At 43.2% G+C, this 12209-nt stretch overlaps 1 protein-coding gene across 2 annotated transcripts in view; it reads right to left on the bottom strand.

Moving 5' to 3' along the window:
* The window catches only part of smarca2 (SWI/SNF related, matrix associated, actin dependent regulator of chromatin, subfamily a, member 2), an 86234-nt gene that overhangs the window by 29302 nt on the left and 44723 nt on the right, over positions 1 to 12209 (bottom strand). For both annotated transcript variants that reach the window (XM_056291303.1, XM_056291383.1), the window contains 6 exons: positions 11428 to 11541; positions 10370 to 10474; positions 8868 to 8954; positions 6899 to 6945; positions 3650 to 3816; positions 89 to 252 (listed from right to left, as the gene is read on the bottom strand). In XM_056291303.1, coding sequence (XP_056147278.1) covers positions 89 to 252; positions 3650 to 3816; positions 6899 to 6945; positions 8868 to 8954; positions 10370 to 10474; positions 11428 to 11541 — 684 coding nt within the window. The remainder of the gene's footprint in view (positions 1 to 88; positions 253 to 3649; positions 3817 to 6898; positions 6946 to 8867; positions 8955 to 10369; positions 10475 to 11427; positions 11542 to 12209) is intronic.

Here is a 12209-nt window from a genome sequence, read left to right on the forward strand (position 1 = left end):
GGTGGGAGTTTCTAACATGGAAATGAACCTGCTGCTGCTCTTGAGGAGAATCCCAGGGTTTAAGACACTTGCAGACCGACTGACCAACCTGGTGAGGGTTCCAGTCACTGTCAAAGATGATAACAGTGTCAGCAGCCTGCAGGTTGAGGCCCAGGCCGCCGGCTCTGGTGCTCAGCAGGAAGATGAAATACTGAGAGCCCTTCTCATTGAACTTCTTCAACAGTGCTGCCCGGTCCTCAGACTTGGTGGTCCCTAAAACAGCGAGAGAGATCATTTGAACTGTTCTTGAACATGAATCAATCGCTAAGGTGACCAATTTAACCCTCTGAGGTATGCCTGGCATTGTTTTGTTGTACTACATTTCCAAAAATAGTAATCCAGACATTGGCTCCGACTCCAGAATGAGGAGATATTGAAGGGGGGGCTCTTATTAGAGAAATATATGTCCTAATAAAGACAGATGCCTAATTATGGCAGTTATCCTTAATAACTATGTAGGTAAAAATGGGTTTCCAACAGCAGCGCAACTACCCATTTGTTGTTGGGATATGCAACATCAACGTTTCCCCCCCAGTCGAATTTCAGTATTGTCAGAACAGGCCGGGGTAAGTTATGTACATAATGCAAACAAAACTACACGCAACAGCCAATAAGATTATTCATAACGATATAAATAGAGCTTCTGTTGAATAGTGGTTAAATATTCATCGCACTCGACATACCACTTATATCATTCTCATTAATCTCACTGGCTGTTGCATGTAGTTATGACTACACCTGAAATGCTTAGTGTAACTGTTTAGTTGCACAAACATTATGCAACTTGCAACTCATAAATGCAACCAAGTTGTGTGAAAAGTTTTCATGTGTAACGTCGGCCTGAGACCACAGGGTGTCACAAAGCTTTGCACTTTAGAATCTTTTACGACAACATTTTAACTCTCATCACTGACAGTCACTGGACCGCAGCCGTAACAGATAAGTAGCCTGTCTTGTCTGTATGATCAGTGTAGACCTGGCTGTAACTTCCAAAATATTACTAAAACACAGCACGTACCTATTTTACATGACAAAACAAAGACAACTGACAACAAAGACACATTTTCGTGTGTTCACAGAAAGTTGAATCGGTTCATCTGGACACAATATACCGACAGAAATGTTTCATCACCATCTAATGCCCCTTTTCCACTGCATGGTACTGGCTCAACTCGACTACTCTGTTCGACTCTACTTGCTTTACTTTTTGGGATGTGGTTTTCCACTGCAGAGAGTACCCCCTCATGGTGAAGCCCCGCTGGTCATTTGTGGGCATGTTGACTAGTTTTTCCTCCCTCGTCTACCAGCGCCCCACATGAGTGTTTTATTTTCAAAAAAATCAACAAGACCAACTCTAAATGCGTGCTTCACATGAACAATATTAGTGTAACTAAGAGATTCACTGACAACAAATAATGTTTTACATGGATGGATTATCAGCTATAATACAAGCTTCATAAGACTCACTTTGGCATTTCCTGGTTATAAACAGAGCTGTTCAATTTCTCTCTGACCAGTCAGTGGTCAGATTTTATTTATATTTAAATAAATATAAATACATTTTATTTATATTTTTGTTTATATTTATTTTTATTTACATTTAAATATTTTTATTTATAAGATTTTATTTAAATAAATATAAATATACATATTTATATTTTATTTATTTATTTATAGTGGTATTTTCATGTCACCTTTTAGTCTCGGCTAAACTCGCTTGGAACCTCGATGGCGGTGGTACCAAAAAAAAAAAGTACTTGGTACTATCCCTAACATTTGCCCAATAGAAAACTAAAAAAAAAGCGAGCAGAGTTGAGTTGGGTCAAGCTGGTATGATGCAGTGGAAAAGGGGCATAAGATGAGTGATGAAACGTTTCTTTCAATAAACGTTGTGTCCAGATAAACTGATTCAACCTTCTGTGATCTTCTTACCTGGATTACTGAGCATGCATAAAGCCATTTTCATAGCTTGTATATGTATATTTTTTACCACTGCCCCCCCCTTTGCACTGCATATGTTGCATCTCCCCTCTTTCTGCGCCTCCGGCGGTCAAGCATCGTATGCAGGTGAATAGCTGAGACTGTTTTGGTTCATTGTGTTTCTCAAGATGTTGTGTGGGCAGTGGCTCTGCAGCAGTAGTGTGTGTACGACGCTTAGTGGTTGTTTTTGCTGAAGTGTGGATAGCGATGGCTATCAGAGACCTCACCGCTGATATATTTTCATTCTTTTGACAAACCTAGACTTAAACTGAATATAAGAAGTCTGACTATTTTAAGAGGCCAAGAACATTCGGTGAGGTTCCTTCTGGGAATTTTAAGAATGCCATGGTTTCAGATAGAGACTCCCACACTAATTTACTTTCCAGCCCCTAACCTCGAATCAGAAGACCACTATGTTATCTGGGTAAGCCATAATTTTAATTCTTAACTGCTGAAGAGATCCAGTTTGTGAAGGGCTGAGTTGGCAGTCTCAAGGCAACAGTATCAGCTGTTTTAGATTGCTGCCTGATTAATGATGTAAAGATTATTGTAAAGCAGGTCCTCTCGATGCCAGGGGCTTGTAATGCTGTGGAAATTGGTTCTTTCTATTTCCTGGACACAGAAAACTGAATATATCTGACTGAATTCTGTGATTCTGAGTCTTGTACTCTTTACTATATGGCTGGGGGTTTGAAGTTAATCTTGTGCAACACAAGTAAGTTCCTAATTGTTAATAGCTGTGGAAGCTAAATGTCTAATATGCAGGGTAGCACACATGTTAAGGGTCTTATTATAATTAGACCCATAATTATGGCTGGCATCTGAGACGATAGATTTATCAACCCTTTATTTCAACATCTGAACAATGTTCCTTCCTCGAAGCTCTTATTTTCACCTTGGAATCTCATAGAAAAGAAAAGAAAAAACAAAACAAAAACGGGGACATAAGGGAGCATTTTGATGCCTGCCCTTTACACAAGCCGGTAAGGAGCAGAAAATTCAACATTGTAATAGCTGCCTGCAGCCGCTAAACATTATCTTTATTGAGCGCCCAATCTACTGATTTGGGGCCATTTTTAATCTCTGACACCGCACACAGGGCTCAGATATGCTGAGTAGTTAATATTTCCCAGATTTGGAGACAAATCCTGTCATTACAACCACAGATTCTCCTTTTTTAAGAGACTTGGTTCATTTAGCCTTTAATCTTTAAGGATAATCACTAGGAAGCATGGTGGCCAAGTGGTTAGAACCATTGTCTCAAAGCAAGAAGGTCCTGGGTTCGAACCCCAGGCCGTCCCAGGTACTTTCTGTGTGGAGTTTGCATGTTCTCCCCGTGTCTGTGTTGCATGTTCTCCCCGTGTCCTCTGGGTGCTCCGGTTTCCTCCCACCATCAAAGATATGTGTGTTAGGGTTAATACGCCTGTCTGTGCCCCTGACCGAGGCATGGTTAAAAGAACTGGAGTTGGCCCCCAGGTGCTGCATAGTGGCCACCCACTGCTGCTAGCAACACGGCTAGGACGGTTAATTGCAGAGGATGAATTTGCCTAAGGGGATTAATAAAAGAACATATCTTACTTGCCAAATCTAATTTAGATTCATTCAAAATGTGCTGAACATGTGTACCCACCATCCAGACGCAGATAGAGAAAGTTGCGGTAGGCAAAGTAGTCTTCCATGATGGTCATCAGAGAGGTCATCTGGCAGAAAAGGAGGACTCTGTGGTTGGTGGCTAGTAGCTTGGGCAGGATGCGATCTAGCAGCTCAAATTTCCCAGAGGCCCGATAGAGCTCATGCCTGTTGGGAGGTGATGAAATGTAACATGAATCATATGTAAGATCAATACTGATGATGATTTCAGTTGCCCTTGTGACTCTTATTACAACACAAGAACAGACAAGACATACAGACAACAAGGCAACATGTTGGTCAAGCTGACACACCTTTAACTTTAAAATAAAATGTTTTGCAAGTTTTTAAAAGACAGACAAGAAAATGATAAATCATAAATTGCAAATAAAATGATTTGCAATTTTTCAAAGGAAAGACAAGGGGGCGTCCGAGTGGCGTGGCAGTCTATTCCGTTGCCTACCAACACAGGGATCGCCGGTTCGAATCCCCGTGTTACCTCCGGCTTGGTCGGGCGTCCCTACAGACACAATTGGCCGTGTCTGTGGATGGGAACCCGGATGTAGGTAGGTGTCCTGGTCACTGTACTAGCGCCTCCTCTGGTTGGTCAGGGCGCCTATTCAGGGGGGGGACTGGGGGGAATGGCGTGAGCCTCCCATGCACTACGTCCCCCCATGCGCTACGTCCCCCTGGTGAAACTCCTCACAGTCAGGTGAAAAGAAGTGGCTGGTGACTCCACATGTATGGGAGGAGGCATGTGGTAGTCTGCAGCCCTCCCCGGATCAGCAGAGGGGGTGGAGCAGAGACCAGGATGGCTCAGAAGAGTGGGGTAATTGGCCAAGTACAATTGGGGAGAAAAAGGGGGAAAATTCCAAAAGAAGGTGTGATTTACTAAAGCATCAGCATACTGGAGAACATGTGTGTTGCACTGAGGCAAATATGCACATAAGGTTTACCGTAAAATTTGCACTAAGCACTCATGTGCGTACACGTGTGCAATGTTGGGTTTATTGCAAAAAATACAAGAAATGCAAAATGAATCAGGAAACCAAATAGAGGAGTAAAAACAGCAAAAACACAAGGCCAAAACAGGGCAAATAAAAACTATGTATTTACTGTGTAAACAAGTTAGTGAGGTTTTGTGCAGCATAACAGCTACAGCTTCGTTGTGCGATGAATGGACAGTTGCAGTATGTGTTCAACAACCATGTACGTGTTTGCTGAGTTAGAGAATGAGACATTTTGCAAATAAGTATAAAATATACTTCCCTATTTGAATAATAAGCATTGGTGTGACATGAGGGTCCGCAAATTCAGTCAACACGCTGCTGAGATTTTGGAGGTGTGTACTTCGGTGTCTGTGGTTTTTGCATACCAGGGTTGTCCAAAAACCCTTATCTACACCACTTTTTTTTTTATTTTGTTTTTCAAAATAGTACTCTATGGAAAGCTGACTTGCCAATAAGAGGCTGTTGTCAGACTACCCCGGCGGAACCAGTAAGCTAACCCCAATGTTTTCTAAGTTTTCTGCTATATTTTTAAGGTGTTCTTCACGAGCTGAAGAGTGACAGAACTGAGGGATGCTACTGGGGACGATGCTCTATAGCCTAGGGGGTGGGACCAGGCCACCATGTGTCACCATACATCATTTGCCTTTCAGGCGTGAATAGAAGTGTCTTTACCCAGACTCAAGGGGGCGTTATATCCCATACAATGTGTTGTACCGAGTGAATCGACTGAAAGGGAACACCCCAGTTACAAGTGTCATTTTAACGTGATTTCAAAGACCTGATCATCCAGACAGGATTTAGTGAGATCACATTACCGCACACCCACATCTGGGATTCATTCATTCATCATCAGCCACTTCTCCGGGGTTGAGTCGCAGTGGCAGCAACCCAAGTAGGGCACTCCAGACGTCCCTCTCCCCAGCAACGCCCTCCAGCTCCTCCTGGGGATCCCAAGGTGTTCCCAGGCCAGATTGGACATGTAGTCCCTCCAGCGAGTTCTGGGTCTACCCCGGGGTCTCCTCCCAGTTAGCTGTGCCTGGTAAACCTCCAAAGGAAGACGTCCAGGAGGCATCCTAATCAGATGCCTGAACCATCTCAACTGGCTCCTTTTGATGTGAAGCAGCAGCGGCTCTACTCCGAGCTCCCTCCGGATGTCCGAGCTCCTCACCCTATCTCTATGGCTGAGCCCAGACACCCTACGGAGGAAACTCATTTCAGCCGTTTGTATCCGTGATCTCACCCTTTTGGTCACTACCCAAAGCTCATGACCATAGGTGAGGGTTGGAACAAAGACTGACTGGTAAAATGAGAACTTTGCCTTCCGGCTCAGCTCCCTCTTCACCACAATGGTCCAGTACAACATCTGCATTACTGCTGACGCTGCAGTAATGCAGATGTTGTCGCTCCATCTTACCCTCACTCGTGAACAAGACCCCGAGATACTTGAACTCCTTCACTTGAGGCAACAACTCATCCCCAACCCGGAGGGAGCAATCCACCATTTTCCGGTAGAGAACCACAATCTCAAATTTGGAGGTGCTGACTCTCATCCCGGCCATTTCACACTCAGCTGCAAACCGCCCCAGTGCGCACTGGAGGTCACGTTCTGATGAAGCCAACAAAACTTCATCATCTGCGAAGAGCAGTGATGCAATTCTGAGGTTCCCAAAATGGACAATCTCCTCACCTTGGCTGCGCCTTGAGATCCTGTCCATGAATATCACAAACAGAATCGGAGACAAGGGACAACCTTGGCGGAGTCCGACACCCACCGAAAACGTGTTTGACTTTGTGCCGAGAATGCGGACAGAGCTCTCACTTTGGTTATACCACAAGGACCGGATGGCATGAAGATCCAAAATCACATCACGGAAACATGCAATTCAGCTACCTGTGTACGCCAAGCATTTTGCTAGGCCGAAAAACTACAGAAAACTGTGAAACCCACCCACTGTATCTGGGCATTTACACATCTGGTTCACAAGGCCTGTATATTTTATCTCTGCTATGACTCATCTGTTTTAATTCCCTCTGAAACATGTCGTGTTATACAAGTGTATGAAACTTTTCTGAAGTTTGACAGAATGATTGAAGATTTTGTAACTGAGTTTTGGGCATCCAGACTTGCCATTTGCATCGCAATTTGTTCAGAATGGACACTATAAAATATTACACAGTGACTAATAAAAATACTACAATACACTTGAACACTGACTTCTAACACTTGTAGTTTTACTTACCCATTAATGATGCCATTTGGATAGCCCAAGTGCTCAGCAAAAGATTCCTACAAAAGGGAAAAGATTGGCTGTTGGCCTTTAGGCAGTTGAGGACAAAGCATATGAAGTGCTTTTTAAACTATCAGTGAAAAACTAAGTTCCTAAGGCCAAGCAGTAGGTGGCTTTTACAGAATACGATTTTGCAGTAGAAAATTCGGTGTCCTTCAGAAAATATAAAAACCTTGAGATGACCAACAAAAAATTTGCATCCATCAGTCGGCCATTTGTAGTTCTACCAGTCGACAGCTCATTTATGAGTTTTACATGACATTATGGATGGGAATTGGAAAATGACTCATCCTGCACGGTTTGTTCACACTGTGTAATAACATAATTGCTTTTCAGACCTCAGTTTCATTTTGGATTTTTTCCATCTATTAGTGGCAGGGTAACATGAGTGTCATCCAGACCACTACACTTTCTAGTTGTTATTCTTTATACAAAGCACCACAGCATATGAAATGGAAGTGGGTCTAAAGCTGCATGGAATATGTTGTCATTTGTGTTTCAGGACTGAAAAACAATATTTTCCATAACTTTCGAGACTTCTTAGAACAAAGTCCAAAATAATTTTCCATACTTTTACAAACTTTCAACACCTTGGTATGAGCTGGGCTACTGCACCCTTTGCTTTACTGAATTACACTATTGGTTTTCAGATATTAAGTGCCAAAAACCTTCAAAATAAAAGAGATTTGCAGTGAAAGTTGTACTTTCCATGACTCCTCCATCACTCCTGGCCACCCTTGAGTGATCGATCTACTTTTATACTAGTTAATGGTTATTCTACAGGCGGGTTTCCATTGCAGTTTTGCACAAAACAGAACCCTTTTTTTTATATCTCTTGATTTTGCCCCCTTTTTCTCCCCTATCCGGCCAACTCTTCCGAGCCGTTTCGGTCGCTGCTCCACCCCCTCTGCTGATCCAAGGAGGGCTGCAGACTAGCACATCTCCTCCGATATACGTGGAGTCACCAGCCGCTTCTTTTCACCTGACAGTGAGGAGTTTCACCAGGGGGACATAGTGCGTGGGAGGATCATGCTACTCCCCCCAGTTCCCCCTCCCCCCCCGAACAGGCGCCCCGACCGACCAGAGGAGGCGCAAGTGCAGCGACCAGGACACATACCCACATCCGGCTTCCCACTCGCAGACATGGCCAATTCTGTCTGTAGGAACGCCCGAGCAAGCCGGAGGTAACACAGGGATTCGAACTGCTGATCCCCATGTTGGTAGGCAACGGAATAGACTGCCACACCACCCGGACACCATAAAAGTGTAGGTTTAAGACAATGATTGAAAATTATGTATTCTAGTGTCACAGAAAGGTGAATCAGTTCATCTGGACACAACGTTGGAGAGAAACTTTTCATCACTCATCTAATACCCCTTTCACATTGGTCAAAAAACCCGCAAAAAACCCGCTAATGTCCGCCTTTGGTCAATGTAAAAAGGCGGATGTTAGCAGGTTTTTTTGGCCAGTATAAGTGACCACTTTAGTCTCCAAGGAGTCTCAATAAACATTGTGTCCGGATGAACTGATGCAACTTCTGTGATTTCCGATTAATGAGCATGCATAAAGACATGTACTCTGGTGGGTACCCAGCTCTATAATAAAGAAAGAAACACTATGTAGATCACACCAATGACCCTGATTTAAGGCAGCGTTTCCCAAGCCATTCCTCAAGGAACACCTATCCTGCAGATTTTCATTGTACCCTGCATAGGTAGCCCTGCTTGTACTTACTCAACCAATCATCTCACAGCACTTAATTATGCAAGGTGTGCAACATCTGACATAATTCATTGCTGATTAGTTGAATAACTACAAACAGGTACCTATTCAGGGTTGCAAAGAAAATCTGCAGGATGGTGTTCCTTGAGGACTGGGTTGGGAAACACTGATTTAAGGTCCGGGCCAAGCAGTGCTCACCTCAATGTGCTGGAACATATATGGGTGGTTGCAGATCTTCTTCAACTGCATTATGGTGTTCATCAGGGTCTTAGCCCCTCCTTTGCCCTGGAAGAAACCATTAGGAGACAAAATAAGAATAAGAAAGTTAAAATATCCAATCACAAATAAAAACACACCCTGAACTCTGAAATCATAATAGTATTTCTTTTTGCTTAATATAAAGTTCCACATTTTAAAATGAATTTCAAAGACGTTAGTAGAAAATAATTTATGTGGCGCTATGACAGCATTGGAAAGCTACCAGCGGCTTGCTCAATTTCCTCTGCAAGTCTCACAAAGTAATCAAAAGTGTTCTAACTAATTTCAGGCTTGATGGTGGACAAATCAAAATAGAACAAGTTGGGGTTCCCACTCTTTTTAGGAAATCACTTTGCAGGACTTTTCAAGGACATTTTCCATGACGTTCACTTGGATATACACAACAGCTGTTGCTGACAGAAGAAGGTGATATTATCTAGTATTAACCATCACTGGAAGCCTCAACAGTCTCTAAATGGACTGTATGACTTTTAGCTACTCACTTAGTGTCTCACTCAAACGTCAAACACTGATGTTACATCCCAGCAGCTAAATATATGCCATCTCAGCTGACACAAATACAATTTCATAAAATAGCCTTACAATTTCCAAGCCCCCATTAATAGTTCCAGGACTTTTCATCAATTTGATCATTTTCCTGTTACGCTCCTTGACTGGAAAACTATTTCATTTAATCCAAACAATTTTCTTTCTTTTTTTTTTGTGCCCCCTCCCCCCCAATTGTACCCGGCCAATTACCCCACTCTTCCAAGCTATCTCGGTTGCTGCTCCACCCCCTCTGCTGATCCGGGGAGGGCTGCAGACTACCACATGCCTCCTCCGATACATGCTAGCTGTTTCTTTTCACCTGACAGTGAGGAGTTTCACCACGGTGACGTAGCATGTGGGAGGATCACGCCATTCCCCCCAGTTCCCCCCCGAACAGTTTCCCCGACCGACCAGAGGAGGTGCTAGTGCAGCGACCAGGACACACACCCACATCCGGCTTCCTGCCCACAGACACGGCCAATTGTGCCTGTAGGGATGCCCGACCAAGCCGGAGGCAACACGGGGATTGGGTCTGGTGATCCCCGTGTTGGTAGGCCACGGAATAAACTGATACACTACCCGGACGCCCGTCCAAACCATTTTCAGGCTTTCTAGATTTTCAGAAGTTGTGGGAACCCTGAACAGAAATGAGTGCTTCCCGAAAACATTTTTCTAGTACAAGGACATAAAATGCTCCAAATGAAATAACTGCATAACATTACAGTATGGGTGGCCCCAGTGGGAATCGAACGTCCAACTTTCAGGAGTATCAAGTGCCATGCCAGTCAAGGTATATTTCACAACACCAGGCGCTCCACCAAATAAGCTATAGGACCACGGACTATAAATAAGGGTGTGAAAGCAGGTGATTGAGGGGAGCTTGGCATCTTTACCTTCTTATCCTTTTCAGAGCCATCTGTGAGGAGGATGCCTTTCTGCATGTGGCGGTACAGAACTTTCTGGATAGCTGACATGTCACATTTTATGACATACTCCACCTGTGCAAATGATAAAGGCAAACACAAATAAACCCACAAAGAAACTGACTGAAGCTATTTCACCGGTTATGCTGAGTGAGCTGTTTTGACATAAAATATGACAAAAAAATAAAAAGGAATAAGAACAGAAAGTGCCATCAAACATTTAGAATCATGGCCCCTAATCTCAGGAATATTTCTGAGAATAGAAATGACCTCTGTACCTTTTTCTAACACTTGATGGAGCACCTCTTTTTCTTAAACTCAATATTTGACTGTTAAAGGCCCAATCTGTGACTTGTTTGACCATGTAAGTCATAACCTGTGGATTCATTCCTAATTTTCCGTATGGACAGATCAGCCGAGTCTGGTAAATCCAAAGGTGGTGGAAAACTATTTCATTTAATCCAAACCAGAGCACCCGGAGGAAACCCACGCAGACATGGGGAGAAAATGCAAACTCCACACAGAGGATGACCCGGGACGACCCCCAAGGTTGGACTACCCCGGGGCTCAAACCCAGGACCTTCTTGCTGTGAGGCGACCGCACCAACCACTGCACCACCGTGCCGCCTGCTTAATAAGTCCTCAAACAAAACAAAAAAAGATGACAAAGTGATGTTAACAACCAAAGATTTTTTTTTTGTTTTCTAGCATTGTAAGTCCTCCCCTGGTTTTCATTTCCAACAGTGTGACTGTGACTATTTCACTTTATCACCAATATCAGATTCTTAATGAACATTAATTTTTAACATATCTACACTCCCATTTGTTATACCAAGATAAGAAGCTCCCAGGCAATATTATGTTAGCTATGTGACCTCTTAACAAAACTACCACGTAGCTTCACTGATGCTGTGTTAGACAACACAAAGCCAATCAACTGAAAAGATGAGAATGTGCACTGCATGAAATTCTGAAAGGTTTGTGATGCTTAACCATTTATCAAAGTCCACCGCTTGGGTTCAACTCACCTTCTCTGGCAGCTGAGACTCCACTTCTTTCTTCAGTCGGCGTAGTAAGAATGGACGGAGCACCTTATGCAAACGGCGAATGATCAGAATGGTCTCCTCCTCGTTGAGGTCCACCTTGACAAACCAAAGAGATTATCTGACACCACATCGCAAAGCACATTGTAGATCTTTGTAATATATTCCATAAACTATGGATAAAATGTACTCGAGTAGGATTTTTCCAAGAATATGTCTTTATGCATGCTCAATAATCCAGCTAAGGGGGGAGGGGGGGGCTAAGAGTAAATCTGTCACTATCTTACAATGCTGTGATGCAACCATTCCCAAATCCTCTGTGAATAGTACACATGGCCACCAAAACTCTAATTAATAGTCACAGTAATTTGCATATGAAACTAATCACTTGTTTGGGTCGTTACGCCACTGTACTGTTTATAAGGGTGGGATACCTGCAGTCGGTTGTACTGTATTCTTTATAAGGGTGGGGAAGCCTGCAGTCAGGTGAGACTGAAGAGGTCACTTAGATGAGTGATGAAATGCTTCTCTCTCAATAAACGTGTTCAGATGAACTGATTCACCTTTCTGTGATTTTTCAGGAATAATTATGCAGTCCATAAGGTTTTAAATCAGCAGCCAAATGAAGCCTAATTTATGGTTCCACACTGAGATGAGCATGGGGCAGCGGTAAAGCTACAAGAAAAGAAAGAATGCCACTTTGAATTTGTTCTCTGCATTTAACCCATCCTATTGTTTTTTTTTTTTTTAAGATTATTTTTTGGCAT

This window comes from Lampris incognitus, chromosome 1 (genome assembly GCF_029633865.1).
Source record: "Lampris incognitus isolate fLamInc1 chromosome 1, fLamInc1.hap2, whole genome shotgun sequence".
In the NCBI taxonomy this organism is placed as follows: domain Eukaryota; kingdom Metazoa; phylum Chordata; class Actinopteri; order Lampriformes; family Lampridae; genus Lampris; species Lampris incognitus.